Raw genomic sequence first — 27,315 nt, 5'->3', positions numbered from 1 at the left:
TTCGGAGGTACCAGAAACTTCTGCTGAAATGAACATCTATTTTAGCCAAACAGTGGTCGCAGGTTAACTACAGAATATGAGGTCTCAAAGTCATCCTTCTATTCTTACTCAAAAGTTCCCTTTTGAGTTTTCTTAATACAAGTGACTGATACAGCACCAAGTAACTACTAGAGGAGCAAGATAAAATAGCTATTCACTGGGAATTACCACTATCTTAAAGAGATTTATTTAGACAAACATAACCACATGTGATGAAAATAAGTGAGAAGTAAATGCTTCATTTTGCCTTGCCTAGTTCCAGTAATGCCCAAATCAGTTTTGGAAGTCCAGAAAGTCAGTTTTGAAAGTGTGTTTTTTCTTTTAAATAAACCACGGATTTCTGCTATGGAAAAAAAAAAAATAACATGTATGTCTTTATGTTACGTTTATAACAAGGCGTTTAAAGAAAATAGATACAGGTATTGAACTGCATCAGACATCAAAAGAAAAAAGATTACACATACAATACAAAAATACAAAAAAATATTTTTTAGAACTTACAAACTCAAAAATTCTAAGTGGTCAAAGCTTTCCTAAAATAATAAAAAATACACTTATAGATGCACTTTCCTTTCTGCACTCACAGGTTCAACGTTAGCATGAAGAAAGGTTTTAGAGGCAGGATGAAAGCAATTAACATTGAATTCAAGAACCAGTTCCTGGCTGGCATTATTTTAGTGGTTGACACTATCAGGAATTTGAACTTAGAAAGAACCTTATCTTTGGGGTCTAGGGGAATGAATTGCTGTTGACAGTTTTTTGTTTACCAGTTCTGATAGTAAAATGTCTTAAAACCATGAAATTTTAATTGAGACTCAAATTTAGCCAGTGCTCATGAGGGTCTGAAATCCTACAGCACCTTTCTGCAGTATGAAAACAAGGAAACTGAACTGACCAAACTAGTGTTACTGCTGCAAATTACTGCAGAAGGCAGACAGGTAGGAAAAGGTTGAGTTTTACTTTGGAAGTTGACACTGGTTAGAAGCATTAGGATTGGAAAGATAATTCTTTAACCTGATAGTGTCCACTGAGGTCACAGGCATCAAGGCATTTTATTTTAAAAAGCAAGACAGGGAAAGTGCATCTTAGATTTTTTTCATACTTAAGCAGTGAGTTACTGATTTTTGGTGTGGCTTTTATTCCTTCTAGGCATAGTAAAGAAAAGTATTTCAACAAAATCTGAAGCTTCATGTACATTAGCTGGTCTTTTTTGGTAGTGGCTTTTGGGTACCACAAGGAAATGCTAATAAGCACTACTCAAGCCTAATGATTTAAGAGGAGCACACTGAAAACACTGATTTACCTTCGCAGAGAATATTCTTTACAGACTGTATCTAATTTACAGACAAGGCCCATTTCCTTAGGATGAAACAGGCCACAGAAGGTTACACATCCTAATGAAGTTTTAAACAAAATTAGAGCTAAGTTACCAGAGCCACTCAGAGCAACATAATTCCTAGTTTGCAGAGATTTAACAAAAGGTGACTGCAGGGAGAAAAATAATCCAGGTTCTTATTATTTCCTGCATAAATTTATATTCAATAGTCCAGTAACACTTCTAGTACAAGACAACGCTCACTTTCTTTAGCAGTATCTCTACAAGTCAACTGTTTCTCCTGTTAAGAAGAGGGAGCCAGAAGTGTGAATGCAAGAGCATTCAATGTTAACCTGATTAAAGAGACAGTAACCTTTTTAACACACCTCAATTAACCACTGACCAAAACCAAAAAAAATATTAAAAAGGTACCACTCCAATTTCTTTATTGTCTGTAACCTTTTGAAACTAATCACATGGAACTACAAAATTAGCAAATGCCTTGAAATCTGTATACAAAACATAAATTACCTCTAATTTCAAACTTGGTTATTAGTGTACCACTCGAAATCTTAAAAAAGTGGCTCCAAAGATAGTCTTATACCATTCTTAAAAAAGGAAACTGTTCCTTTAACATTACACCCTCCCCTCCCCCCAAACACCCAACTCTCAATCCACATCATTTAGTTATTTTCTTGGTCATGGACGTTGCCAAGGTGAGATTTTATATTTCGTTCCCATAGCTTCTGGTTGTCAGAAAAACCATGCTTTCCTTTATTGAAGGAATTTGGTCCTGCTGATGTTGGTGTATCCCTGTGAAAAGTAAAACAGGGTAAGTTGAGAAAGTCTGTTCAGCTACAGTAGCTTGTGCAACATGACACTGAAAACAACGTCAAATCCAACATGCCACCAGAAATGAAATGACATCATCAACCTTATTTCATTTCCCTTTCCTTCCCTTCCCTTTTCTGTACAGCAGGAATCCTCACCATCAGGAACTCTAACCTGGCCACAAAACTGATCTCTGTAGTAGATGAGGACAGTGATGAGATAAGGCAGCAGAGGAGGTGGGAGTGGCAGTAACTGCTGCCAGCTGTGAAGAATTTATTGCAAGGGCTACAAAACTGAAGATCCAAATTTGCTACTGGAGCAAAAACTGCACTAAACAGCAGCAAGCCTCCAGGGGATTGACTTTAAAAGCAGTCTATTGTGATAACCATTTTCCAAATACAGACATTCAAAATTAAGAACAGAACCACACATAACTGTCACAGCTGGAAAACACCTCTAAGATCATAATGTCCAACCATCAACCCTCCAAAAACAAACAAAAAACCCCACCATGCCCACCAGATCATGTTCTTAAGTGCCTCATCTACACCTCCAGGGATGGGGAATCCACACTTCCCTGGACAACCTATTCCAGCTCCTGACTCATCTCTCAGTAAAGGAATTCTGAGTATCTAGTCTAAACTTCCCTGGCATCTCCAGGCCATTTCCTCTAGTCCTACCATTATTTACTTGAAAGAAAAGGCCAGCACCCACCTCCCTACAACCTTCTTTCTTGTATAGACCTATCAGGTCTCCCCTCAGCCTCCTACAAACAAAACATTCCCAATTCCCTCAGCCTCTCCTCACAGGATGTGTTCACCAGATCCCTCACCAGCTTGGCTGCCCTTCTCTGAACTCTCTCCAGCACCTCAATGTCCTTGTAGTGAGGGACCCAGAACTGAACACAGTACTCAAGGTAAAGCCTCACCAGTGCTGAGTACAGAACATGATCACTTCCCTTCTCCTGCTGGCCACACTATTCCTGATAGCCAGGATGCCATTGGCCTTCTTGGCCACCTGGCTACACTGCTGGCTCGTGTTCAGCTGCCTGTCAACAAACACCCCCAGGTCCTTTCCTCTGGGCAGCTTTCCAGCCACTCTTCCCCAAGCCTGTAGCATTGCCTGGGGTTGTTACGAACCTGCTCAGATCCCTCTGCAGAGCTTTCCTACCCCCAAGCAGATCAACACTCCCCCCCCCCCCAGCCTGGTGCCACCTGCAAACTTGCTGAGGAAGCATTTGATTGTGTTTATCTAGATTGTTGATAAAGATACTGAACAAATTCCTAACTTAAGTGAGGCCTCTTCTGAAAATGTCCCTATTTATTTTAGGATTAGTTCAGTAATTAAATATACAGCAAGCTGAAGAATTACTTATATTTGTTTTAAAAGTAAACAAGCTACTTTTTGTCTCCCTGAGAGAGAGAATTCTCTTCTTCCCCTTGCATGGGAGTTTAAAAATCTGAGCAGATTTTTAGGGCAATTTATAAAATGGCAAACCAGAAAGATACAAAGTTTATCAGCAAGCAGGAACTCCCACCTATCAATTTTCAAAGGAGAAAGTTAGCTAGGATGTAATTTAATCTCAATTTCTTCCTCAGAAAGATGGCTGCATATAGGACTCAAAGTGCAAATGTAAATGTACTACTTGTACCGTACAGCCGAAACATTAGAAAGTATCTGTATTAAAATCTTCTTGGTTTTGGAGAAACTTTCAGAACCTGTTCTATCTTCTTGAATTTCTAAACCATTCGCAAGATCTGATCTGTCCTCAAGAAAGTATCCTCATGCATTCAAGCCTTCTTCAAACCACAGTTAACCTACCTTCCAATGTTCTTCATGCGCATCTTAGCTTCTGGAGGCATTTCTTCTGGTTCACTCTACAGAGAGAAAGGGGATTACAGTGTGGCTGACTGCAATCTTTTCAGCATTTCAAATTACAACACACAGTATAGACTACAGCCCTAGAGGAAAGCAACATGACTTAGGACAGTACAGAGGTTCTACAACTTTATAGAAAGAAATACAAATTCCTTTGTTAACCTCTGTGTAAGAGCAGTAGCACAATAATAAAACATTCAGCAAACAGAAAGGACAAATTTTCTTCACTTCCCCTTTAGGAAGTCCAGGAAAATCAATCATTAATTCAAATTATGCCATGCATCTCATTTTGAGGGAAAAGTTAACAGCACTTTAATGATTTCTTGAACCAATACAGAGCTACAAAGCTCTGTACACAGTTAAACAGAAACACCACAGACATTTCTAGGTTGAAAAACCCGCTCTCTCTGCCTAACTCTACCTCAGAATAGTACTTCTCCTTGTGTTTATTAAGCTTATTACTTACATCTTCATCTTCATTGAAAGCTGCTGCTACAGAAAGGGTTTTTGGAGCAAGGGTTGGAACAGGCTCTTTAGGCTTCTGAAAAATACCAAATGCACAAGTAAAGTAAATTTACTAACTCAAAAAAACCCCTACCCTTGCATTTTTCAAGTATTTTAGTAAAATTTTGGTAAAATATCTTCACCTCAATGGGCAACAAGGGATAAAGAGGTTTTGTTTGAATCCAGCAGATAAAGGTATCTCTCAAATGCAAAAGGAAAATGGCTGGTCCTTTGCACAGGACACACTCTGAAATGCAAGCCGACACCTCTCCTGTTACAAGGTCCCAGTAGCAAGACTTAACTTTCTAGCACACTGCAGGGGGGTATGCAGCCACTGGTGCATGACATGAACAACTAAATCAGAACCTGAATAAACAGTGCCATTTAAAATTTTACTGTTATTATTTCCATTATTCTCTTGGAGTATTCTTATTCATCAATACCAGGAAAATTAATGGTTTTTTTTTTCCTTGCCTTTTAACAAGAAAACAGCTTTCTAGTTAAAAGCAATTCAACACTTTTAAACTAGTATCAGTTTGCATCATACATTCCAATTAAGATAAAGCTCCTTGAAAAATATTAGTTCGATTTCTAATACATTCCTGTATTTAAAGTCGGAGAAGCTATTGAACTCAGGATTGTTACATGTAATACTTCAGAGGCATCAACAGTAACTTCAAGGAGTCATCAGTAACAGTTTGGTTCTACAATACTACCAATTACCCAAATCAGTCACATAGACTGCTTCCTCCATTTTTATTTTATTGGTGATTATTTCATATGGAATCAGTTTCAAAGCTGCAGCAGAGTCCTATACCAGCAGTAGTGTACAGTGTAAATATTGTGCTGGTTTTTAAAGAGAAACAGGGTAAGATTCAGCACTGTCAGTCACCAACCAAATTGAGCCAGAAATTGAACCATATTTATTGCAGCTGGAAGCATATTTCTGTGTGAGAAATCTGAGCTTCCTTGTGGCTCAGAGAAGGCAGCTTTGTCAATTTTTTTAAAGTCTGAGCTGACCTGATTGCATTTATATCCTAGAACACTGCCAGCCCACATCTTGCTCCCATCTCAAAATAACAGAGCACTCTTCATCTTTTGCAGGTCTGTAAAATGCTGGCACTGCAGGTGCAAACCTTTCATGATTACAGTTTAAATTTAATCCAGACAAGGATTTATAGTGCATCCATCACAGTGATATATGGGAGGTGTAAATGAACTTTACATAGAAAGGCAGCATATGGCTTGTCCTTGCCCAAGCTAGTAGAGGACTACTTTGGTAGTAAAGAGAGAAGTATCAAATTCACATCTGAGCAAGCCCAAGGATATCTTGTACTGGATAATAGAAGGGAACAGAATTCTTAGGGCCCTGCATAGCAAAGCATATAGTATAAATGAATCACATTGACCTTGCAAGGAATAGGCAAAGTCATTGAATAATAAACTAGAGTTCTCCATGCTAAAATAAGATCTTTGGAGTGGAAGATGACCTATTAAGCCATCTAGGAGACTACTAGCTTTTCTGTAGCGTTAGGCATCCTATGCGATGAAGCTCCCAGCGCTCATTTCAAAGTAGCCTGAACAGTTAACAAGTCTGCTCATTTCCCTCAGGAAATTATTCCAGACTTATCAAATCTCATTACAAGATTATTCTGTATGTTCACAGAGCTACAGTTCATTTCAGTCAAATCTTATGCTTCCTGAGACAACTGACCTAGTATTAATCACCTTGAAGTACTTACACATGAATGACTGGCTTGCCCCGCAATGCATTCTTAAACTTTATCAAAGTTACCGACATTTGATTCAAGGCTCCTCTTTCACAACTACGCCTCCCCAAGGTGCTTCTTCCTTCCCCTTTGCCTCACTTTTCATAAAATAAAAAGCCCTCAGAAAACTTACGTTTGCTCCTAGTTTGATGGATATTGCAGATGCCTTCTTTGCTGTCTGACTGCCTATGGAAAATCCAAACTTGGACATTTTGGCAGGAGCAGGCTTAGTGGTGAAGTCTTCAGCTTCTTCATTAGCTGCCCGTTTCTCTGCGCTGCGACTCGAACTTTCTCCTCCATTACTGGAAGAAACAGTCTTAGTTTTCACAGGTTTTTCTGCCTCTTCTTCAGGTCCTGGTGAAGTCGAAACAACTTACCAAGATGAGCTATTTTTACTGAGCAGATTGATGGGAGCAGCAACCTCAAAAAGCATTATACTTTGGGTGCAATAGGTAAGGTGTTTTTAGCGACAGCAGTTTCCACCAATGTACATTTAGTGAACAGCAAAACACAAAGAGGAGAAGAAACTGAAAGCACTCCACTACTTGGTAAAGAACTTCTTGTGTATGAGCCAGGAAAACAATCTTGAAGCATCATCTCTTTACTTAGTATGGAAGACAAAGTTCAGGTAGTAAATTAAATGTAGATCACTAAATCTTTTTAGGGTTTAAGTTGTCATAGATAAGCTTTCACAACTGGAATCACAATTCCAAATCTAGAGTAGATAGAATCTAAGTTAAAATTAATTCCACTAAATTTCTACAAAAACATGTCCATGCCAGTCTCTAGGCTTGTCTGGCACAACTCTACAATCATGGAAGTGACTACAGTGAGGCCGGCTGTCTCAATCATGTTTCAAGTCACTGCTTGTCCGCATCTCATCTGTAATAAATTTGCCAAGCTCTGCTTGAGGAAGGAATGAACACTAGAAAAACATATATATAAATTTCATCTTTTCTGGTTTTGTATGAAGTAATGGAAAACATAGCAGCTGAACAAAGATCTACAGAGAGAAAAAAAAACACTCAAATATCATTTTCATTCTTATACACTCAGCTTCTTCATCTATACCAAGAGACAAACGTGTCCTTGGAAAGCTCATGCTGAGCACAGTAAATGCTTCAGCAAAAAAAAAAAAACACAACCAAAAAAACCCCCAACATTTTTCTGCTGCTGCAATGAGCAAATCACTGCAGTATCAAAAAAGAAAAGAAAAAAAAAAATCCACACCAGACTCTGGGGAATGGACAGGAAAAGTGCTCATACTATCAGTTTAAGAAAAACTGGAGTAGCGCTGGTTCCTCATTATATTAAGTGGAGGACAGGACCCTTCGTGCACAACAAATTCAGATCATCAAGGAATAAAGCTCTTTGCACTGCTCTTTAACAGCAAAAAGCTATTAAGATAGAACAATGGGAGATAAGCTAGTCTGAAAGGGGAGTCAACAGGACTGTAGCTCTGAGAAAAAAAAGCAACAACATCAAAAGTAAGAAAAATGAGGCACACCATCTATATGCATTTCCAAAATCAGAAGCAGCAGAATGGAGCCCTTGCACTCCACACTTCCAGCTACTGAGTTCCAAAATGACTGGCACAAAAACAGATTTAGTGTTCATCTTTGGAAACATGGCATATCACACACAGAAAAAAACCCAAAAAAACTAGAAGACAACAGCTTTAATCAGTTTCACTCTGTTAAAAATGGTACTAATCTGCACCACTAGAAATTTGATCCAGAAAGTATAGATATAAAAGTGACAAAAAAAGGAGAAAAGAGAAACAAGCAAAATTTACACAAGTGACCTTGGGTACTGGTTGCTGTCTTAGCAGAGTTTTCCAAACAGCAGTCAGTAAGGCTATGAGAAGCTCTTTACAGCTAATCCATGAAATCACATTTAGCAGAATATTCAGTTACAACTCCAGTCTAGGTACACTATAAACTGTGAAGTGAACTGAGGGTAGGCAGAGGCATCGAGGCACTGGCCTCTACAGTGTTGGAGCCATGGGCCTATGTGTTTTCTTTTTCATAAAATACAAAATCCACAGTAGCCCAAAACTCAGGACACACTAGCCCAGCCCAGGTCCCTAAGCCTATGCTAGCTTGAACCTAATTACACCACAGATTGCTTCTTTGACTGTAAATTTTAGCATACTGCTAAGCACAAGATGAAGCCAAACACAATCTATCCCCATCTGATTTCCCATCAGTATGTTCAATGGCTTCTTTCTCAAAATTAGCTCCTACATTAATGCATTCTGAATGTTACTTCTTCCAGGCTACACGTAGGAAGAACTGGAGATATTTAAAAAGAGACTGGATGTGGCACTCAGTGCCATGGTCTAGCAACCGCAACGGTGGATCAAGGGTTGGACTCGATGATCTCTGAGGTCCCTTCCAACCCAGCCAATTCTATGATTCTATGATTCTAACTGTAGACTGCTGGAAGAAATAAGCTTACTTGCTAAACGGGAGCCATAGATGGATCATAGTAATAAAAAGCTCTCCCACAGATGATTTTTTCTCATTAGTATCAACAAGCTACGTAGACAACCTCTACTATCCAAGTGGCCTAAGTGACAAGACTGACAGTGCTGATTTACAGCGTTTTAGGACCTCTCCCTCATGAGAGTACGACCATTGGTGGCAGTGGTGAGAAGAGACCAGTCACAACTAAGTTAAGGTGAAGCCCACTGATCTTAGCAAAAGCTGAAGATTAAATTGCTCTCAAAAATCATCAGGGAGTACCCATCTTTCCTGCGGGTCAACATACCCTAACTTGTTAAGATCATGTTTCAGTGCACTAAGTAGCACACAGCATGGTAGGGATATCTGACATACTGATGCTGTCCAGTTACAGTAATACTAATATTTAAAAACAAACAAACAAGAAAACAAAAACCCCAACAGCCAACCCACCAAAAAACAAAACCGAAAAAACCCAACAGGGACTCAGGAGTCAAGGAACTACCTATAATCAGGTACTACTATTCCTATTTAAGTGATTATCAGAAATAACATTTGCTGTTAAGGCTATCCTAATTGGTTTATAAACTTAATTTCATCTTTCAACAGATAAAAGCAAAAATAAAATGCCCTCTGCCTACAGATATACTTCAAACAAACAATCAAAAAATACAGGAAAGGGAAGCCTTATCTTTGAAGGGACGCTTTCTTATCTATTTCAAATCAGGGGAAGAAAGAAAAAATATTAAAAAATTTAGGTGAACTCATAAGTAGCAGGGAAGACGACAGGAATGTCTAAGTCATAACATGAATAATATAAAAGCAAACAGAAAACTTGTGGATTGTTGCCAAGCAAAAAAACCCCAGGATGCTTAAAACAGCAGATTCTTGAAAAAGTACCAGCGCTGTTAAAACCTAATCTTTATGGTGTTTTCTTCATCCTTGCCAGCAACGGAGAAATTTCTCTCACTCCACGGCAAAAACTATTCCGTATATTTTTAAGAGAGAGAGAAACAACGCAATTACGTGTACAAGGAGAAGCTGGTAGATTTTTAAAAAGCCTCCTGTAAGGCTGAGGCTAACCCTCACGCCTGAGGACAGCGGGCCCAGACCTCGGCCTCTCCTCCAGCGCAGCCCCCTCAGGCCCGGGCCGCCCCCTTTCCCTGCAGGGCCGGGCACCGCACCGCCGGGCTCAGGCCCGCCCGGCCGGGGACGGCACCCCGGGACCCCCCCATCCCTGAGGGACCGGCCTAGGCCCCCTGCCCACCCCGTAACTACGCGGCGAGAGGCGCTACGTGTTCACCTCCTCCGAGCTGCGGCCGCTTCGCCTTCTCCCCCTCAGCTCTGCCGTCCGCCATTTTCCCCCGCCTCCACCTCCCGCGCCGCGCATGCGCACGGCCCCACCGCGGCTCCACTGCCCCTCGGCCCTCCTTCCACCATAGAGAAAGAGCGGGCGGGGGATAGAGCGGCCGGGCCGGCTCCGCCTCCCGTGGCGCAGAGGGCGTGACGAGCCCCGGAAGCTTCGCTCAGGGAACCGGCAGGAAAGGCGGGAAAGCTTCGGGTGACGCCGCCCTGAGGCGTTTCCGGCGGGTAGGCCCGGGCGCGAGCAGTGCGGGGCACGCGGCAGCCGTTTACATCGCGCGGGGCGGGGTTGGAGTCTTGACGTCACTCTTTACCTCCCCTCCCTTCTGACGTCACACGCAGAACCCCCCATCACTGCTGTATGGAGGAAGAAGTGGGCCCAAGCACAGCAGGGCTGACACCTGCCACCCCCCTCCCTTTCCATCCTCCCCCGGACCCGCGGAGTGAAAAACTCCTGGGCCAAGAAGCCATTTTCTCCTCAACGCATCAGAGGAAACCAACTCACAGTTCAGAAGAGGCCTTTTCATGGCGAAACAGCCAGCAATAGCAGGCACACCCCAGCAGCCAGCAGATCCGCCTCATCTCTTCCTCCTCCCCTCCCTTTCCTGAGGAAAATGTGGGACTGTTCGGGCCAGGCAGCCCCACACTCACCCGGCCCCAGCACATCCTCCCCCTACTAACCCATCATAGAATCACAGAATCGGCTGGGTTGGAAGGGACCTCAGAGATCATCGAGTCCAACCCTTGATCCACCGTTGCGGTTACCAGACCATGGCACTGAGTGCCACATCCAGTCTCTTTTTAAATATCTCCAGGGACGGAGAATCCACTACTTCCCTGGGCAGCCCATTCCAATGCCTGATCACCCTCTCCATAAAGAAATTCTTTCTAATGTCCAACCTAAACCTCCCCTGGCACAACTTAAGACCATGCCCTCTTCTCTTGTTGAAATTCATCTGGCAAGAGACCAACATCCCCCTGGCTACAACCTCCTTTCAGGGAGTTGTAGAGAGTGATGAGGTCTGCCCTGAGCCTCCTCTTCTCCAGGCTGAACAGCCCCAGCTCCCTCAGCCTCTCCTCATAGGGTCTGTGCTCGAGTCCTTTCACCAGCCTGGTTGCCCTTCTTTGGACCTGCTCCAGGACCTCGATATCCTTCCTGAACTGAGGGGCCCAGAACTGGACACAGTACTCGAGGTGTGGCCTCACCAGCGCTGAGTACAGGGGCAGAATCCCTTCCCTGGACCTGCTGGCCATGCTGTTCCTGATACAGGCCAGGATGCCCTTGGCCTTCTTGGCCACCTGGGCACACTGCTGGCTCATGTTCAGCTTCCTGTCAATCCAAACTTCAAGGTCCCTTTCTGCCTGGCTGCTCTCCAGCCACTCTGTGCCCAGCCTGTAGCGCTGCATGGGGTTGTTGTGGTCCTTGCACCAGGGAACAGATCATCACTAACCCCATGTATGTTTGAAGCTTGCTCTTCAAAATTACATTCCCAGAGTTTTTTAATTCATACAGAACCCCACCTTCTGCCATCACTGACACTGAAAAAGGGCTGGGGTAGTCACCCAGATTGTTGTGGCTCTGCAGCCTGAGCACAGGCTTAGCACAGAGAGTGATCAATGCATTATCAGCTCTCAGAAATATTACATGGAAGCATTTACTAACATATATCTGTATCACCTCAAAGTTCCAGCATTTTGAGAGATCTACATTACATGGACTGAAAACACAGGCAATTCTAGGATAAATGCCTGACACAAAAGTACACAAGGTATTTTTTGTGGTGGGGTCAAGAAAATGTTTACTATACCTTTGAAAGAGGTGTGAGAAACCTCTGATTTGTGCCAGATAGAACACCCAGGAAGCACGCCAACTCCCCAAACTCATAAATGGTTCAAACCACTTGTTTTTAGCTCAGCTATTAAAAGTCAGTTCATCTACACACCAAAAGAGGACCCAGGAAGTAAGGGGGAAAGGTCTCAGCTAACTTTTTAGAAGACTGGATGGCCTTCACCTGCAAACCCAAGGCACTATTCTCTGAAGAGAAACCTTTCATTCAGTCATTCACCCTTGTTGCAATACAACTCAACTGAACAGATTTCTATTCTTTGTACAGAGCAATTTTTTAAGAACAGATTATCTCATTTCTCTTACATTTCTCTCATTTCTCTTACACAATGATCTGTGAATAAATTCAAACAGCTGAAATCCTAAGATAATTTAAAAAAAATCCTTAACAAAGGTCTTTCAAACTTGACCAACAAAGGTGTTTTTAAAGATAAACAGTTGAACACAGTTCCAGAAGTTGTGAGAAACTGGAGCATTCAAGGGCACAAGTTGCTTATAAGAAGTAATTTTCTTCCCTATCACTCTATTTTTGCGTTAGCTTCTTCGAGTAGTTCTTGGCAAACTGCTTCTGCACTTCTTGCTGTGTCTTTCCAAGTTTAAGTGTGTTGATCAGGTTTAAGGTTTTTTTCAGTTCATGCACAGGTCTGCTAACAAAGCCACAGTATTTCCTTTTCGGGACAAATTCCAGAGCCTTCTTCCAGTCTCCGGTATCTTTCAACGTTAACAAAATATGCATCATTTGATCCAGGGTGAGATTTTTGGCACCACTATTCCAAAGCAAGTACTTCTCCAATGGAAGGGCAGCAGTCTCCAGCCCCAGTCGCTTTGCCCGTGCTAAAGACACTCCTGTTTTTATACTCTTGTCAACCATTGACCCAATAATGTAGACTTTATCATGATCAAATGTTTTCATTACTTTGGGAGAATCAGCAGTTAGGTAGATGAGCTTATCCTTTGGAAAGATTTGCGTGTAGCACTGGTCAGTCACCGTGACAAGCAATTTGTCCCATGCCTCTCTATAATGCTTGACAAATTCCTTATGATACAGGCTGTCATCTTTCAAGTTACAGAAGTGGATGTGGAAAGGATCCACAGATCTTCGATTGCTGCTTTCACTCAACACTAACTGTCTGACTGTGTTTGCAACTTCTCGGACAGACATATCATTTTCATAAGACATGTCAAATACCAGGGGCTGGCCAAACACCATAGACTGAGCAGCCCTCCAATTGTATGCTCTGTCCATTGAGCTGGCCCACAAACATACGAATGAAGTATTTTTGGTCTTACTGGTTTCTGACGCTTGCTCTTGTGCTACCAGCTTCCTTTCTCTTTTCTCTTCCATCTTTCTCTTGTCGTTTTTCTTGTAAAGTTCTTTGAGATGCAAATATTTTAAATACTTCTTTTTGGCCGACTTGGAAGGACATTCAATGAAGGTTTTTAGCTGTTCGTCACTCATATTTTCTGGAACTGATCTGCCAGCTAGTCTCCACATCTCCACAATCTCACGGGCAGCAGCCAAAGCAGAAAGTTCCTTAGGCTCAGAGACTGTTTCGCTGACTTCTTCTTGCAACCCAGACTTCATTACCTTCTTCCACGCATCTAAATCTATTTTTTCTGAGTTGTCCTGCTTCAGGCACAGTGATAAACTCAGAGTTCTACTTAGTGGAAACAAATCCTTGTTCATCCCATGTTGTGCAGCAAATGGAAGGACAGAACTTCTTATGATTCTTTTCAGAAGCACATTAGCAGACTGCATAATTAGACATGCACAATGTTCAAACACTTATCAGCAAGTCACCTGTAGAAGAGGAAAAAAACCTTATAAGAAATAAAAAAAACACACACAGATTTTCATCATTACTAATACTGACAATCTTCTTGGAGAATACAAGAAATTCCTGCTTCCACTATTACTTTTCTATGGTTTTCTAAATAAAAACAGCATGCACAGCATTGTTCTAAAGAGATATGGTTAGCTCTGCTCATTAAACCAACTAAACATTCTGTGATTCCATACTTAGTGCAATTCAAAAAAGTCTTCACACAACCTTTAAATATCGTCTGAGATCTATTTAAATTATCTGTATCGTGACAAGTAAGACCCCTCCCAAACAAAGCAAGCAAAATGCTGGTTGGATTCAAAAAATATTGAACTTTGAAAAGTTGCTTCATCTTGGAACATTTTCTGAAAAAAACAGCATTACAGAAGCTAAAAGACTTGGGTTTCTATAGCCATGAGAAGAACTTACAGCACCTTCCAGTACCAGAAGGAGGCCTACAAAAAAGCTGGGGAGGGACTTTTCATGAGGGCATGTAGCAACAGGACAAGAAGTAATGACTTTAAACTGGAAGAGGGTAGATTTAGGTTAGATACAAGGAAGAAATTCTTTACTTTTTGAAGGTGGTGAGACACTGGTAGGTTGTCCAGTGGAGCCAAGGCTGCCCCATCCCTGTTCAAGGCCAGGCTGGATGGGGCTTTGAGCAACCTGGTCTAGTGGAAGGTGTCTCTGCTCATGCAGGGGGGATCAGAACTTAATGATCTTTAAGATCCCTTCCAAATCAAACCATTCTGTGATTCTTTTATTTTGGGAAATCTCTAGTGGCAACATTTAGTACTTAAGTTCTGTTCATCTCTTCTATACATTTCCACACTGCAGGATATTTACCAAGCCAACACTACTGTCAATGAAGGCACTCCATATCCTGTCAGCCCCCAGTTTCTAGCTTGCTCTGTCAGCAGTGCAAGCATTCAGATGGCCACACCATAAGCCAAATCAGAGAACCTTTCTTAGGGACAACTAAGCTAAGCAGCTAACCAGGAGATGAAGAAAGGAAAAAACAAAAAGCTAGATATTACATCAGCCAAATGAGTTTCCACACCTGGGTATGGGGACAACTCCTAGAAAGGAGATGACAGAATGAACAGCTAGTGTAGGAAAAGACCATTTCTTTTCTTTTCCTTAAATTGCCTATGAAGCAGATGTTGGCACACTAAGCTAAGGATGTGAAACTCGAAGTCCCATTATTTCGTACACATTTGTATTTAAAAGGTCTGCAAAAAGACCAAAGAACGCGTAATATTTCCCTCATTCTACGCAAACCTACTTAAAATTTTAAGAGCAAAATTCATAGTCTCCCTAATAACTTACCACCAGAAAACAATCTAATATACAGAAGAACAAGTTAAATCCTGTGTTTGTGTTATAAACATACCTGCCCAGATAAAGAGCCACGGAAAGAAAAGTGTATTATTAGGAGACATCATATCATGGCATGCATTTTATGATCCTGTAATTGGTCAAACTGCTGAGTGTCCTCTCACTCTCTAATGTTACTAAGAGAAAACAAAACAAAAAAACCCAACAAAACTACCAGTCTTAAGAGAAAATTCATGTTACATGAGCTATGTTCATAATTCTATATGTAAGTGTTAAATATACTGACAAGTATGCTGTCCAGCTTGGAGAAAACAAGAGATTAGTTCCTCAACTAATTACTGGATCTCCAACTAAGTCAACAGTTGAAAAGTAGATTTACATAGTCTGAATCCTTGATGAGAGTTTTGGTAAAAGCCAAGCTAGCTTTCAGTGTGTACAACATGCACGCTATCATGTAATTAATACAATAATGACTTTAAGTCTCTTTGAAGAACCTGTATTTACAAGACTGAAAATATTTTTCTGGCTTTTTTTTTTTTCTTTTAAATATGATTTTACTGTAACTAACGCCAGAGACAGAAAAGCCCTTTACTGATATTTCGGAAATGGAATAAATCGTCTGCCTCGCCCCGCACGGGAGCTCACGCCTGGCTGTCCTCAGGCCGAAACCCGGTGTGGGGACCTGGCACTCCTGTCTCTCTAATAGCTTTCAAACCATCTCCCAGTTGTATCGAACCCCCACCAACGAGGCAACATCTCAAAGCACCGCGCTGAGCCCCTCAGCACTGCAGGCTCCCCGCACCCCCCTGCCAACGCGGGCACCGGCGGGAGGCCCCCGGAGCACAGCGCAGCACCTCCTAGGAAGGGCGGGCTGGGCAGCACGGCAGAAGGTGACAGGGCTCTCCCAAGGTGTCCGGGAGCCACAGACGGGCCGAGAAGGGCGGCATGACGGGGTAGCCCGGGCCCGCGGGCGAGCGTCTCGCCGGTACGCGCGGCGGCGGCAAACACGGGGCGGGAGAGGCCTTCCCTGTCCAGCGGTTGCGCCTGCACCTGCCCGAGCTCCAGCCGCGTTCTAGCTCGCCTTGTCTCCGTCTTGTCCGGCCCGGGATGGGGAGGGAAGGGGGCGAAAAGAAGCCTCTGCGCGGTCGACACGGCTACCGATCTCCCTGCGGCAGCACAACCACCACTGCCTCCGCCATGCCGACCTCACCTCACGGGGACCGGGATGCGCATGCCCCGGGAGCACCCGGTCCGCTTCTCCTTCTTGCCCGGGCGCGGCGCCGTGCTGGTTGGGGTTCCGCGGCTCCACGGCGAAGGTTCCGTCCCTCTCTTCTGTTCCCTATCGTTGGGCCTTGAGTGGTGCAGAGATCCCGCAGAGCAGGCTCGGTCTGCAGCGGGAGGCCGCGGCGAGCCACCAGGCCCTTGAGAGGGCTGCCGGGGGGATCCTGCCGCTCCCCCTGGTGCGGGGAGGGGGTCGGGGGTCGCGCTTGGGTACTGCCGGGCCGTAGCGTGAGGCAGGCGCGGGAGGCCGAAGGGTTTGTCTTTATTTATAGTTTTTATTTGTTTAGTTTTGTTATTTAATAGCACGGAGAACCTTCGATGGTTTTTTTGACGCATTTTTTGTTTTCTCTCCGTCGGGTAGGGATTTTAGTGGAAGCTGTGGTCTTGTCGGGATGAGTTTTCTGCTGCCCAAGCTGAGCTGTAAGAGGGAAGTGGATCAGGCAATAAAAAGCGTTGCCGAGAAGGTTTTGGTTCTCCGGTTTGGGAGAGATAACGATGCTGTTTGCCTGCAGCTTGATGATATTGTAAGAGACATTCCTTTTTGTTTTGTTTTTTTTTCTCTTTAATTTTAAAAAAATAAACTCTACTTGTATACCTGTTGCATACAAGTGAAGGTCATGTTGCATTTGAATAATACACTGTCACATGAAAAATTTGGTAACACCAAGTAGGTGTTACCAAACACCTTAGAACAGGTTGAAAATTAAACAAATGTTTGTATTATTGTAATAGGTGTACAACATGATCGAAGTAGAGGAGACATTCTAGCACTGCTTGAACTGAAAAGACATAAGGGAAACAGGCTTTATAAAACTCACTGCCATTCTTTGTCTTGTGTCTCAATCCATTTGTCATCCTTTCTCATTCTTTTCAGCTTGCAAAGACAGCTCATGACCTAAGTAAAATGGCAGTCATTTACCTTGTGGATGTGGACAATGTTCCTGTGTACACCCAGTATTTTGACATCAGTTATATTCCATCTACTGTATTTTTCTTCAATGGACAACACATGAAGGTTGATTATGGGTATGTAATCCTACCAGGCACTATCTGTTATGTATGAGAATTATCAATCCTTCTCTATGTCACCATGTTTAGCCCAGGTAATGTTTAAAACTGTGATATTGTTACCAACATCTCTATTGAGAACTCTCTAGGAAGCCAGAAGGACTCCAACTTCAGAAGTATTTTGAAATATGATCTGATGCAATAAGTGTCAGCTGTGAAATTCACGTGACTCTGAAAAAAAAGTCTGGTAAAATTCTTAGACATGACAGTGCACCTTTTAATCTTTGGAGACCACATTATTTTCCTGACTGGTGTATGCCATTACCAGTGTGATTCATTCTTTCAGAATGACCAAATCAGAACCTCTAATTTCATTGTACGTCTTTTCTTGTCTTTAGGTGGTTTTGCACTGAACACTTTAACAATACAATTTTACCTTTATCTTATGCTTATATTTAGGTCTCCAGATCATACCAAATTTATAGGAAGCTTCAAAACAAAGCAAGACTTTATAGATTTGATTGAAGTGATTTACCGTGGAGCAATGCGTGGGAAGCTCATTGTGAGAAGTCCAATTGATCCCAATAACATTCCTAAATATGACCTTCTCTACCAAGGAATTTAAGAGGCTGGCCCAAGATAAAGTATTTACAGAAATGACCGATGCTACAGATCCCTTTTTTTCTTCAAGCATTTTTAGCCACCTCTGATGCTGTGGGACAGTTTAAGCATTTGTGCTGAAGGATCATATTGGTCTCCTTCTGAAGACAGACATTCTGTCACCATATACTTATCTTGTAAATAAATCTGCATGTTCAGGCAATTGACTGTTGAGTTGCATGCTGACTAGCACCTACTTAACAGGCAGGTTGTATGCAGCCTCAGTGACAGCATCTCCAGTGTAATGTTCATAAGTGAATTAAAGCACCATATATTCTAAACTGTTTATTTAGTACCTTTTTCATTCAGGTATCATAGCAGTAAACCTGACTTAACTTAAAAAGTTATGCTCGCTCTCAAGAGTACTGAACAGACTGCTTTTCCATGGAATTTTACGCTTTTATCCATTAATGGATAACTTTTCAAACAGTATTAGAGATGACTGAAATCTGAAATGGATATAAACACAAAAGGGAAGTGGACACTGCCTTTTCTCTAGTACCAGAATGAGTGTTCAATTTTTCTTTTTTTTAGTGAGATGCAGAGTGAAGGCATAGGACAAAGTTTAATCATCCTTCAGAGCTCTTTTGCAGCCACTGAGTACTCTTAATTATCACAGGAATAAACTGGAAATTTAGAATAACTGTTTTGTTTACATTACCTTTAAAGGTTATTTGACCTTCAGCTTGTATAAATTGCAAACCTTGCACATGGACATTTAAAAATTCTGTTTCCTTCCTCTGTCTAAAATTAAACAGATGAGAGAAAACAACAGAGTCATTCCTTCAGATCAGTCTGGTAATTGCAGGTTGCTAGAGCATAGTACTTCTATAGCAGCTCATGCCCAGTAATCTCATTGGCTTAGTTGGCTTTAAAATGGAAATTACTTTAGCTCACTGTGTCATGTTTGGGGCATTCCATCTCTGACTGTAGAGAAGGTAGTTGTATGTAGTTCCCTGAAGTATTTTTCAACTTAACAGTAAACATTTAGGAGGAAGGTGAATGTTCCAGCTCTTGAAAGATTTTAAATACCATCTGGCATATAATGAGAAGGAAATAAATGCCTTATATGGTTTTTGTGTTCCAGCTTTGTCCTTCCAATGAAAGCTATGCACCTAAACAACTGCATTCCCATTAGTTTTGTCTCCTTATAGAGCCATAACTGCAGAATATTTATTCTGAAAATTATACACAAGAGAGTTGCTATACCTTTATATCTTTATTTTGTGCAACATTAAATTTCACAAATAGCTTAAGGGTTGTGGCTTAACCCTTTCAACAATGCACTTATTTCCTAATAGTAATAGTGTGTTTCTCAAAAAAAAAAAAAAAAAAAAAAAGCCACCAAAAAACAAACAAAAAACCCCAAAACAAACAAACAAAAAAACTGGCTTCAAACTGAGAACTTCAAGTTGCTCCACATTGAGAGTCCTTAGATGATTGAAAGGTGCAGTGGCAGTTATGAAAGGAAGAGGCAACTATCAAGGACAAATCAGTATACCTTTATTTATTGCCTCTCTTCTTGCTTGTGCTGCTTCTGGTTACAATAGGTGAATGCCTTAAGGCTGGTGTGGTCTTGGCTTTCAGTGTGCTCTTCAGGTACCTAAAGATGGCATGTAAGCAGTAAGAGGGTGCTAAACCATACTTTTCTGTTCCAGCAGAGACAGTAGGACAATTCACTCTCATGAGAGTGCCTACAGGTTTATCTAGGGGCTTACTGTTTGACACCCACTGTCGGCAGTATTTCTTTATCCATGCTTGTATTTGTGGATCACTTCTAGCCTGGTGCTGTGTGTTGTGCGTGGAGTCAATGAATGCCACAGAATACACTTTATCCATCACCTCCTGTTTTCGCTGCACCAGCAGATCAACAAACACCAACCCACCATAGCCATGGGCAATGAAGGCCACATTCTTGGCTGCGCTCTTTGAAATGAAGTGATCCCATACATACATGGTGTGTTCCTCAGGGTTGCTGCTGTCCTGCTTGGGGATCCACCTGGTGGACTGTGTAGAAGTCAGTGATTCTTCCGGGGCAGAACAGCTTAACCTCTCCTTGTCAGCCTTGAGATCAACAAAACTGTCATTGGGATTCAGTACAATCACTCCTCCATGGTTTTGAAGGGCCTTTTGGATGAATGGTATTTGTGTTCCGTGCTCCAGGCCCTCGCTGACAATCGTCCTTTGCCCCCACTGTCCAGCACGGAAAACTCCACAGTCTTGAAGAAGGACAATCAGGCTAGAACTTCTCAGTGCATTCTCACTCATGAAAAAGAAACTTCTTGGTTCATCCTCTTTAGCATCGGTAGGAATATAAACTTTCTGTAACATGCAGACTCTTTCCAGGAGTTCGTAAACATAGTGAGTAATCAAATGTCCCAAAACTTGGTAACGTTTGTGATTCTGCTCATGTGCATTCTTGTAATAATTGTAAACAAAGGGCTCATTTGTATCCAGATGCCTCAGTTGTCCTTTTGTATTGAAGTCATACTTCAGTTCCTCTTGATATTCTGAATTCTCTATTAGTTTCCTCAAACTTAGTTCATGCTGTGCTTGTAACCACTACAAAGTAAGAAGACTGTGTCAAGGTAGTGATAGACCTCCAGACAACACCTATACAGAGAAAACCTATTGTATTACAATTCAGATTTAATAGTGGTTACGAACAAAATACTCATTGATATAGACTATCTCTTGGTAGCACAGAGGAAACATTCCATAACAATTAGGAGTAGATACAGCCCCTTTCTCTCCTTACCCCTGAAAGTTTGGAGGCTGTAGTTTCCCAGCATACTGTGAACAAGTAGTTACTATGCTCTTACATCAGCTACTTGCAACAACAGTGCTTTTCAGTTCCAATATAAAACAAGAGTATGTTTTTCCAAATTAAGTCCTATGTATATAATATTGAACATCTACTTAAAGGTTCACTTTAGGAAGCACTATGAGAGATTTCTGACTAATTCAGGAAGCAGAAACAAAAAAATACAGTTTTACATCAGGCGTAGGGATGACTTCCCTTCCTAAAATTGCCTTGAAGATGCAAACTGAAAAGTTTTGAAGCAGTTTATAGTAGGTTATCACCTAAGAGTTCACTTGAACGGCACCTTAGAGTCATATATTTACTAGTCTGGATGACTTATTTTATCCTGATTTTGTTGTAGTAATGCCATTTATAGAATTAAAAAGCGGTAGTTAGTTTGTTCTAGATATAGCTGCATAATGCATCTTTTTTTTTTTTTTTATAAAAGTTTAAAAAAAGTTTAAATCAGTGGTGCCTGCTGTTCATGCTTTATTGTCTATATATAAATGCAATATTCAAGTGTGTTTATTCTGGCAGCCTTTACAATTGCTATTTTGCTTTTTTTTAAAATTACTGTTTCACTGGTTTTACTGTTTTAAAAATTACTGTTCCACTTTTCTGTTTGGATTGTTAAGGTTCTTCAGCCCCACATTTAGCTAGTAATTGTCACAGCAATGTGCATACTCGAAACACTGCTGCAGTACAAGTATTACTCTTTATGAGACTTTTCCATTTAAAGTTTCACCTATTCTGCTAAAGCCCAACATTACCGTATGCTCTTCTGTAATATCTGTCATCGTCCTAGATGAAAATCTTTTTCACGCTGAGATAATAGGTTCTCTGTATGAAAGAAAATAAACCCATTTTAGTTCAGGTCGCATTACATTATGTACTTCATTCTGAGAGGTACACATAAATTGTATCAGTTGATAGCTAAGCCCTTCTGGAGTGTTTCAAGGCAACATCAAGGCAAAAAGTTACAAGGCAACATCTCACTTTTGTAATTTACAACTGACTCTGAGTTAATGCTAAATCTCTTGGGTGGGAAACTAAAAAGGTTGCCAAAACTACTTTTGCACAGGTTCTTGTTACTTCATATAAAGGCACTACAAAGAGTACAAACCAGCAACAACCAAACCAATTCTGAAGCTGATAAAAGCCCACCAAAACACTCAAACCAAACAAAACCCAACAAACAAATCTTTGTCTCCGCTTAGCTGTGGGACAATCTCCAAAGGCCACCGCACAAAAACCGCGACCGCAGCTGGGGTTGCGAGGGCGCCCAGCAGCCGAACCTCCCTGGATTCGGAACCACCTCAGCTGGCAGCAGCCCCCGTGTTCCGAAGATGAACCACCTAGGTCTGATTCACACGGGGGCTGGAGCCAGGTGAGGAAAACGTGTTCGGCGAGGTAGGATTTAAACCCGGCTCAGCTGGGTTGAGTATTAGAGCATTTAAAGTATCGAGGGTTTCTCGATCCCTTCCCCAGTTTTGAGTATTTCTTGTTCCCTTCCCGTTTGCTAGCCCATGGTTCCCTATATTTTATGGCGTTCACAGAAGGACTGATTTCTTATTACTCCCCTGCGGTTCGTCCGGTGCAGGTGTGCAGACACTATTACTCGCTCCGCTCTATTTATTTTTGTTCCCCCCCCCCAGTAGCGGCTCAGTTTGAGGCTAAACACAAATTTAAACACAGGAGAGGTCTCGAGTGCGGGGAGGGGCCGGGGCGGGTTTGCCGTGCTGACATTACTGCACCGCGGACACGGCGGAGGGCAACGGGGTCAGCAGCGGCTGAGGGACGGCGCTGGGGAGGAGGCGGAGAGGCGGTTACTGCCGTTAAGGGGCGGGACGGGGGCCACTCTCCAGAGTTGGGTCCCGCCTCCGCCCGGCCCAGCGCGGAAGTATCCGGGGAAGCTGCGCAACCGGCGGTGAGGCCCGGATAAACAAGAGCGGTGGCGGAGTTGGGGTGGTGAGTGCTGTGGGGTACTGCTGGTACCGCTTGCTTCCCCTCTCCCAACCCACCCGCTCCGTTAGCCGCCGGGGGGAGAGGGATGGTGGGACTGAAGCTGAGATAAAGCTGTCTGGCAGTGCCCCGCTGTGTCCTGCGGAGTCGGTGTCCCCGCTGGTCGGGGCTGGGCCGTACGCGTTGCGCAGAGGATCTGTCAGGAACGGGCGAAGCCGACGAGGGAGGGTGAGCAGGCGGCCCGGACACCGGGGAGAGAGGGTTGAGAGAGGGGGTGGTGATGGCGGCGGCGCCGTTGCTGCTCCTTCGTGCGGAGGGAGGGTGAAAACGCGGCATTGCTGACCCTCGCTCGGCATTTGTTCGTTTGTCAAGGAGAATCCTGCTCTCTCTGATGGGAGGAGCCGGCTGCTCGGTGAGGTGCGGGGTGACCCCGCGCTGTCCCGCTGCCCTGCTCCGTGGCGGCCACCGGTGTGGCGGGGGAGAGCTCATGGTGTGACAAGCCGGGTAGTGCCACCCCTGGGTGGTGCCTCTGTTTTCTCCCCTCACCCCCCGACCTGTCAGAAGGTCTCTGTTGGTCTGCTTTCCTTCTTTTACAGGTTTGGGAATAGCGAGTGGTTTATCTTTATAGTCTATCGCTATTGCTGTTCCTCATATCAGGGGGCTGGGGCTGTAAGCTGAAAAGTACGCGAACCTGAGTGAAAGTACTCGAGCTTGAAGGTTTTCGTGAGAGATTTCGAGCTAGCTGTAACGTTTGAGGGTCTTACACCAGAATCATACATAATATTTATAAAGAGGATGAATGGTGGAAGCTCTGTGTTCTTCCACTGAGCAAGAAGTTGATCTGTAAGCAGCAGTCCTTTAATTTTATTTATTCTTGGAGCTCCTGTAGTGTTACATGTCTTCTGTGACTTCTTTCACTTTATAAAACACAGCTTGAATTGCTTATTAGCTGCATACTTGACAAAGGGTGGAGTTAAGCAGTCGCTAGGTCTAGTAGAGTTAAAGAGTTACTAGATGGAGTTTAGGAGTCACTAAGAAAATTTCTAGTGAAAATTGTTTTAACATTTCTGTCCACACTGACAATCCAGAGCATCACCCAAGAACATTTATTTATTTATTTATTTTTAATTGTGGCTGTCAGTGACTTTTTACCAAGGCTGTAGTGACAGCACAAGGGGTAACGGCTTTAAACTGAAAAAGGGTAGATTTAGATTGGACATAAGGAAGAATTTTTTTAATGATGAAGATGAAATGGTGGAGCAAGTAGCCCAGAGAAGTTGTTGGTGCCCTGGCATTGGAGTGTTCAAGGCCATGCAGGACTTCAAGCAACCTGATCTAGCTGAAAATGTTCTTCTCTGTAGCAGGGTGGTTGTAGTGGACGATCTCTTACAGTCCGTTCTAACTCAAACCATTCTGTGAATGAGGTTTCCTTGTGCTAGCCTGCTCAAAAATAATTTTCTGATCCTTGCTTTGTGCCTGCTACTGTGGTCATGCTTTCGTCTGAGGAAATAACCCTCTAATTGCTAAGCCTATTTCGTATCTTTTTTACAGTAGAGAAAATCATGGAAGGAAGAACATCGTCTTCAAGTTACGTCAGTGTAAGTCTTCCAACAATTTGCAACAATTTACTTTGGGTATCCTAGGGTGTTCCGATGTATTTGCACAATTGCATTAATTCTCCAGTGGTCTAGATTTTGCTTTGTTGGAATATGCCTACGAAGCATTTTATCCTGGTAGCAGTCAATAGTAAGGTCTGCTGTTGAACATATATTAATATATAAGACTTAACATTTCACTCACAGTGCATTTTCAAGATATGTGAAGACCTAAGCTAGCATCTTATATTAAAGATTAAATTTAGTATAAAGATTTACTTAAGCTGCTTAAGTAAATAGAGCAGCTACATAATCATATAATGTTTATTTATCTACAGTGATGTGTTCGGAGGCTAATTGTGTTGGTGTTTCTTTTTTTCTAAAATATTCCTGTGTAGTAGTAGTAGTAGTTTCTAGCAATGGAACAATGGTGAAACCAAACTGTAGGCACAGCAACTGGTTTGATCAGGTAAGGTCTGGACTGTCTAATGGTTTAGAGATAAGCTGTTTCCAGCACCTTGTTTACACACTTTCTCTGATCCTTGCTCCTACAGGTGGGAAGCTTCAGAAAAGTACTGCTGTTTTAGATGAGGAGTCTGCTAATGCGTATGCACATGTATGTGTTGAGTTAGTCACTTTCTGGTAGGGAAAAGCTGAGGCAACTGCATATGTTGCACTAACCATAGATACAGATCTCTGTGTTTTGCCTCTTGACTTTGTGCTTGTTCTGTCAGTCAACTGTGAACTCTGCAAACCAACATCTTCTTAATGAGTGCAAGCATTGGGAAGATATTGCACAGTGAAGTAGAAATTTTGATGATAAATGTATCTTGTTGTTATATCCTTTTCTGTCTGTTCATCTGTCTCTGTTTGCTGAGTCTGACCCTACCTGTTCTCAGTGTTATTTGTTCTGTTACTACAGAGGTTATCTGAACATCTGTACCTTTCAATGTGTGTTAAAATTTTAGATAAATCTGTGTTCCTGGGAAACTCAAACCAGCAACCAATGGTCAGGCATCAGTTGGAGTTCTGAAATAAGAAATGTGTACCTGGCCATCAGGGTGCAGATCAGAAGAATGCATTCTGCCTGATAAAACATGTTTATAGGCCACTTATCAAAAAAAAAAAAAAACAACCCAGCCAAACTAAGCCCTATCAAACAATCTAATTGCAGATGTTCTTGAATAACAAAGTGTCCATTTCAACCCTTAAATGTTGATTGAAAGGAAAGGAAGGTATTTGTATTAGAAGTTGTTTCCTGTGTGTAACATTTACATCCTTCATAATTCGAGGAATCTGTTACTGAAGGCATACTTATACATACTTATTACAGTGTTGGAAGAACAAAAGCAGTTTGTGTTTCTGTATAGAAATTCAGGTCTAATTATAAAAAAAAATATAAAACAAACAAAAAAACCCAGAGAAGGAATCAGAGCACTTATAAATCAAACTGAAGAATTGAAGAATTATCTCATTATCGTAGAGTATGCTTCAGCTATGGTCTGTCTGAAGGACTTGGATCTAATGAATGCAGTTTCTGTGCTAGTTATTAAGTTGTTGTAGTTATTAAGTTGCTGTTGTAGGACTCCTTCCTTGTGATTTCATGTTATGAGGTAGAGAACATCTGGCAGCTTGCAAATTAAGTTCATAATACACTTGGCAGTAGTTGTCATATGGAGTAGCTTCAGCTTTTCCCTGGCTGAGACTCAGTTGTCTGAAAGATGTAAATGCTGAGTTCCCTCATACATTCTAATCTAGTCATTTTTACAGTGTAAAGCTTTGCTTCTCAGAATGCCTGGAGAAATGGCAAGGCTTGCACTCTTATTCTTACAGTCAGTGTTATTTTATCTGGTTTAATTAACTGATGGGTAATGTCACCCTCTTCCTTTGTCTCGATGACCTGGTAGCATTTTAGTTTGACCATTTCTGTTTTGAATCTCAAAGAATGAACATTATTTACTATGTATTTTTTCTGAATTGGCAGTTTTCTCTGAATTACTGCTTTATCTTTAAATAGTTACTTTAGAAATGCTGGTTCCATTTTTGTGAATGTTGACAATTACAATAGCTGATACCATTCTGAGTACCTTGTAGCGTATTGATGTATCATACTGAATGAAATACTTGTACTATTCCAAGATACAATTGCTCTTCATTCTGGATGACTTTGACAGTGCAAATCTGGTGTGTCATTCATCATCACATTCAGCTATTTTGTTTTCTCACTATCATTCTCAAAGCTGAGATGATTAAAATAGACTGCAAACAAATCAGAGGGAACTAAGAAAACTTCTTGGCTCTCACCTTTTGGTCACACATTTGAAGCTGTTGTAAAGTTGTTGAAATAGTAAGAGCTTTTTATTGCTTTTTAGGACAGTTCATATATTCAAAACAGCTCCTTAAGTAATAGGGCACATGATTTAAGATCAAGCATCAGTGAGGAATGCATTTAAATGAAAGTCACAGGTCAGTGGTTCCCTTGCAACTTGATTATTTTGCCTGACAGTTAAAAAAACTTTGTATACATGGCAGTATGTCAGCTCATAGTACTAGTGGATGATTTAGCTTTATTATCTGTGTAACATGATCTGTTTGCAGTTTCGTATCCCAAAGAAGAAAACAAAAACCAAGTCAAAGGATATCCAAGTTCAGTCCCCTTTGGCAAGGCTCCCAGGCTCCCACCACTGGGACTACCCTTTAAAAGAGGTAAAGAGAAGTTTTTTTGGGTCTAACATGTATAGGAGAATGTGATAATGGGGTTTTTATGTTTTGGGAGCCCAATTTTTTTGAAACTGAGTGCCTCCTTGTTAACAATGTATTTCCCACGTTGTCTTAG

General features: G+C 42.0%; 5 protein-coding genes across 15 annotated transcripts in view; 2 read left to right on the top strand and 3 right to left on the bottom strand.

Annotated features, from left to right (window-relative positions):
- Nucleotides 1-203: 203 nt before the first annotated feature.
- Nucleotides 204-10,205, bottom strand: PCNP (PEST proteolytic signal containing nuclear protein). Of its 2 annotated transcripts, none has more exons than XM_030451165.1 (5): nt 10,105-10,205; nt 6,470-6,690; nt 4,530-4,604; nt 4,007-4,062; nt 204-2,167 (listed from the first exon to the last, which is right to left on the bottom strand). In XM_030451165.1, exons 1-5 carry the CDS (start codon nt 10,157-10,159, stop codon nt 2,038-2,040), a joined length of 537 nt encoding a protein of 178 aa, XP_030307025.1. In that variant the 5' UTR covers nt 10,160-10,205; the 3' UTR covers nt 204-2,037. The 2 variants fall into 2 exon arrangements, with proteins under 2 accessions (XP_030307025.1, XP_030307030.1); XM_030451170.1 differs by lacking the exon at nt 10,105-10,205 and adding an exon at nt 6,714-7,280 and having other exon boundaries at nt 6,470-6,638.
- A 1,597-nt stretch (nt 10,206-11,802) lies between these two features.
- Nucleotides 11,803-16,465, bottom strand: TRMT10C (tRNA methyltransferase 10C, mitochondrial RNase P subunit). Of its 4 annotated transcripts, none has more exons than XM_030457036.1 (2): nt 16,025-16,465; nt 11,803-13,810 (listed from the first exon to the last, which is right to left on the bottom strand). In XM_030457036.1, exon 2 carries the CDS (start codon nt 13,766-13,768, stop codon nt 12,533-12,535), a length of 1,236 nt encoding a protein of 411 aa, XP_030312896.1. In that variant the 5' UTR covers nt 13,769-13,810; nt 16,025-16,465; the 3' UTR covers nt 11,803-12,532. The 4 variants fall into 4 exon arrangements, with proteins under 4 accessions (XP_030312896.1, XP_030312894.1, XP_008498160.1 ...); XM_030457034.1 differs by having other exon boundaries at nt 16,221-16,465; XM_008499938.2 differs by having other exon boundaries at nt 16,252-16,465.
- TXNL4B (thioredoxin like 4B) lies at nt 15,915-18,282 on the top strand. 6 transcript variants are annotated; one of them, XM_030457064.1, is made up of 4 exons: nt 15,915-16,060; nt 16,813-16,975; nt 17,326-17,477; nt 17,919-18,282. In XM_030457064.1, exons 2-4 carry the CDS (start codon nt 16,844-16,846, stop codon nt 18,082-18,084), a joined length of 450 nt encoding a protein of 149 aa, XP_030312924.1. In that variant the 5' UTR covers nt 15,915-16,060; nt 16,813-16,843; the 3' UTR covers nt 18,085-18,282. The 6 variants fall into 6 exon arrangements, with proteins under 6 accessions (XP_030312924.1, XP_030312934.1, XP_030312907.1 ...); XM_030457074.1 differs by lacking the exon at nt 15,915-16,060 and adding an exon at nt 16,135-16,155; XM_030457047.1 differs by lacking the exon at nt 15,915-16,060 and adding an exon at nt 16,258-16,486.
- Nucleotides 18,283-19,571: 1,289 nt separating this feature from the next.
- Nucleotides 19,572-21,719, bottom strand: LOC103534031 (putative protein FAM172B). The gene is made up of 2 exons (XM_008499948.2): nt 21,693-21,719; nt 19,572-20,681 (listed from the first exon to the last, which is right to left on the bottom strand). The coding sequence occupies exons 1-2, from the start codon at nt 21,717-21,719 to the stop codon at nt 19,623-19,625; spliced, it is 1,086 nt and encodes a 361-aa protein (XP_008498170.1). The 3' UTR covers nt 19,572-19,622.
- A 539-nt stretch (nt 21,720-22,258) lies between these two features.
- Nucleotides 22,259-27,315, top strand: part of SENP7 (SUMO specific peptidase 7) — a 42,155-nt gene continuing 37,098 nt past the window's right edge. The window contains exons 1-4 of one of the 2 annotated variants that reach the window (XM_030467575.1): nt 22,259-22,309; nt 24,436-24,482; nt 25,034-25,095; nt 27,078-27,185. In XM_030467575.1, coding sequence (XP_030323435.1) covers nt 22,269-22,309; nt 24,436-24,482; nt 25,034-25,095; nt 27,078-27,185 — 258 coding nt within the window. In that variant the 5' untranslated portion in view covers nt 22,259-22,268. Of the gene's footprint in view, nt 22,310-22,803; nt 22,891-24,435; nt 24,483-25,033; nt 25,096-27,077; nt 27,186-27,315 lie in introns of those variants that run through there. The other variant, XM_030467578.1, reaches the window with a different exon arrangement.

This window comes from Calypte anna, chromosome 1 (genome assembly GCF_003957555.1).
Source record: "Calypte anna isolate BGI_N300 chromosome 1, bCalAnn1_v1.p, whole genome shotgun sequence".
NCBI lineage: Eukaryota > Metazoa > Chordata > Aves > Apodiformes > Trochilidae > Calypte > Calypte anna.
This window is presented reverse-complemented; position numbering and strand designations above follow the sequence as displayed.

What these genes read in the sequence shown, in the direction of transcription:
- PCNP (XM_030451165.1), bottom strand. Translation starts at nt 10,159, where the DNA reads ATGGCGGACGGCAGAGCTGAGGGGGAGAAGGCGAAGCGGCCGCAGCTC. An exon ending in CTTTCAATGAAGATGAAGAT is followed by an intron (nt 4,063 to 4,529) that starts GTAAGTAATAAG and finishes TTCTCTCTGTAG; the next exon opens with AGTGAACCAGAAGAAATGCC. An exon ending in CGCATGAAGAACATTGGAAG is followed by an intron (nt 2,168 to 4,006) that starts GTAGGTTAACTG and finishes TACTTTTCACAG; the next exon opens with GGATACACCAACATCAGCAG.
- TRMT10C (XM_030457036.1), bottom strand. Translation starts at nt 13,768, where the DNA reads ATGCAGTCTGCTAATGTGCTTCTGAAAAGAATCATAAGAAGTTCTGTC.
- TXNL4B (XM_030457047.1), top strand. Translation starts at nt 16,278, where the DNA reads ATGGGGAGGGAAGGGGGCGAAAAGAAGCCTCTGCGCGGTCGACACGGC. An exon ending in TCCGCGGCTCCACGGCGAAG is followed by an intron (nt 16,487 to 16,812) that starts GTTCCGTCCCTC and finishes TCCGTCGGGTAG; the next exon opens with GGATTTTAGTGGAAGCTGTG. An exon ending in CACATGAAGGTTGATTATGG is followed by an intron (nt 17,478 to 17,918) that starts GTATGTAATCCT and finishes GCTTATATTTAG; the next exon opens with GTCTCCAGATCATACCAAAT.
- LOC103534031 (XM_008499948.2), bottom strand. Translation starts at nt 21,719, where the DNA reads ATGACAGATATTACAGAAGAGCATACG. An exon ending in ATATTACAGAAGAGCATACG is followed by an intron (nt 20,682 to 21,692) that starts GTAATGTTGGGC and finishes CTTACTTTGTAG; the next exon opens with TGGTTACAAGCACAGCATGA.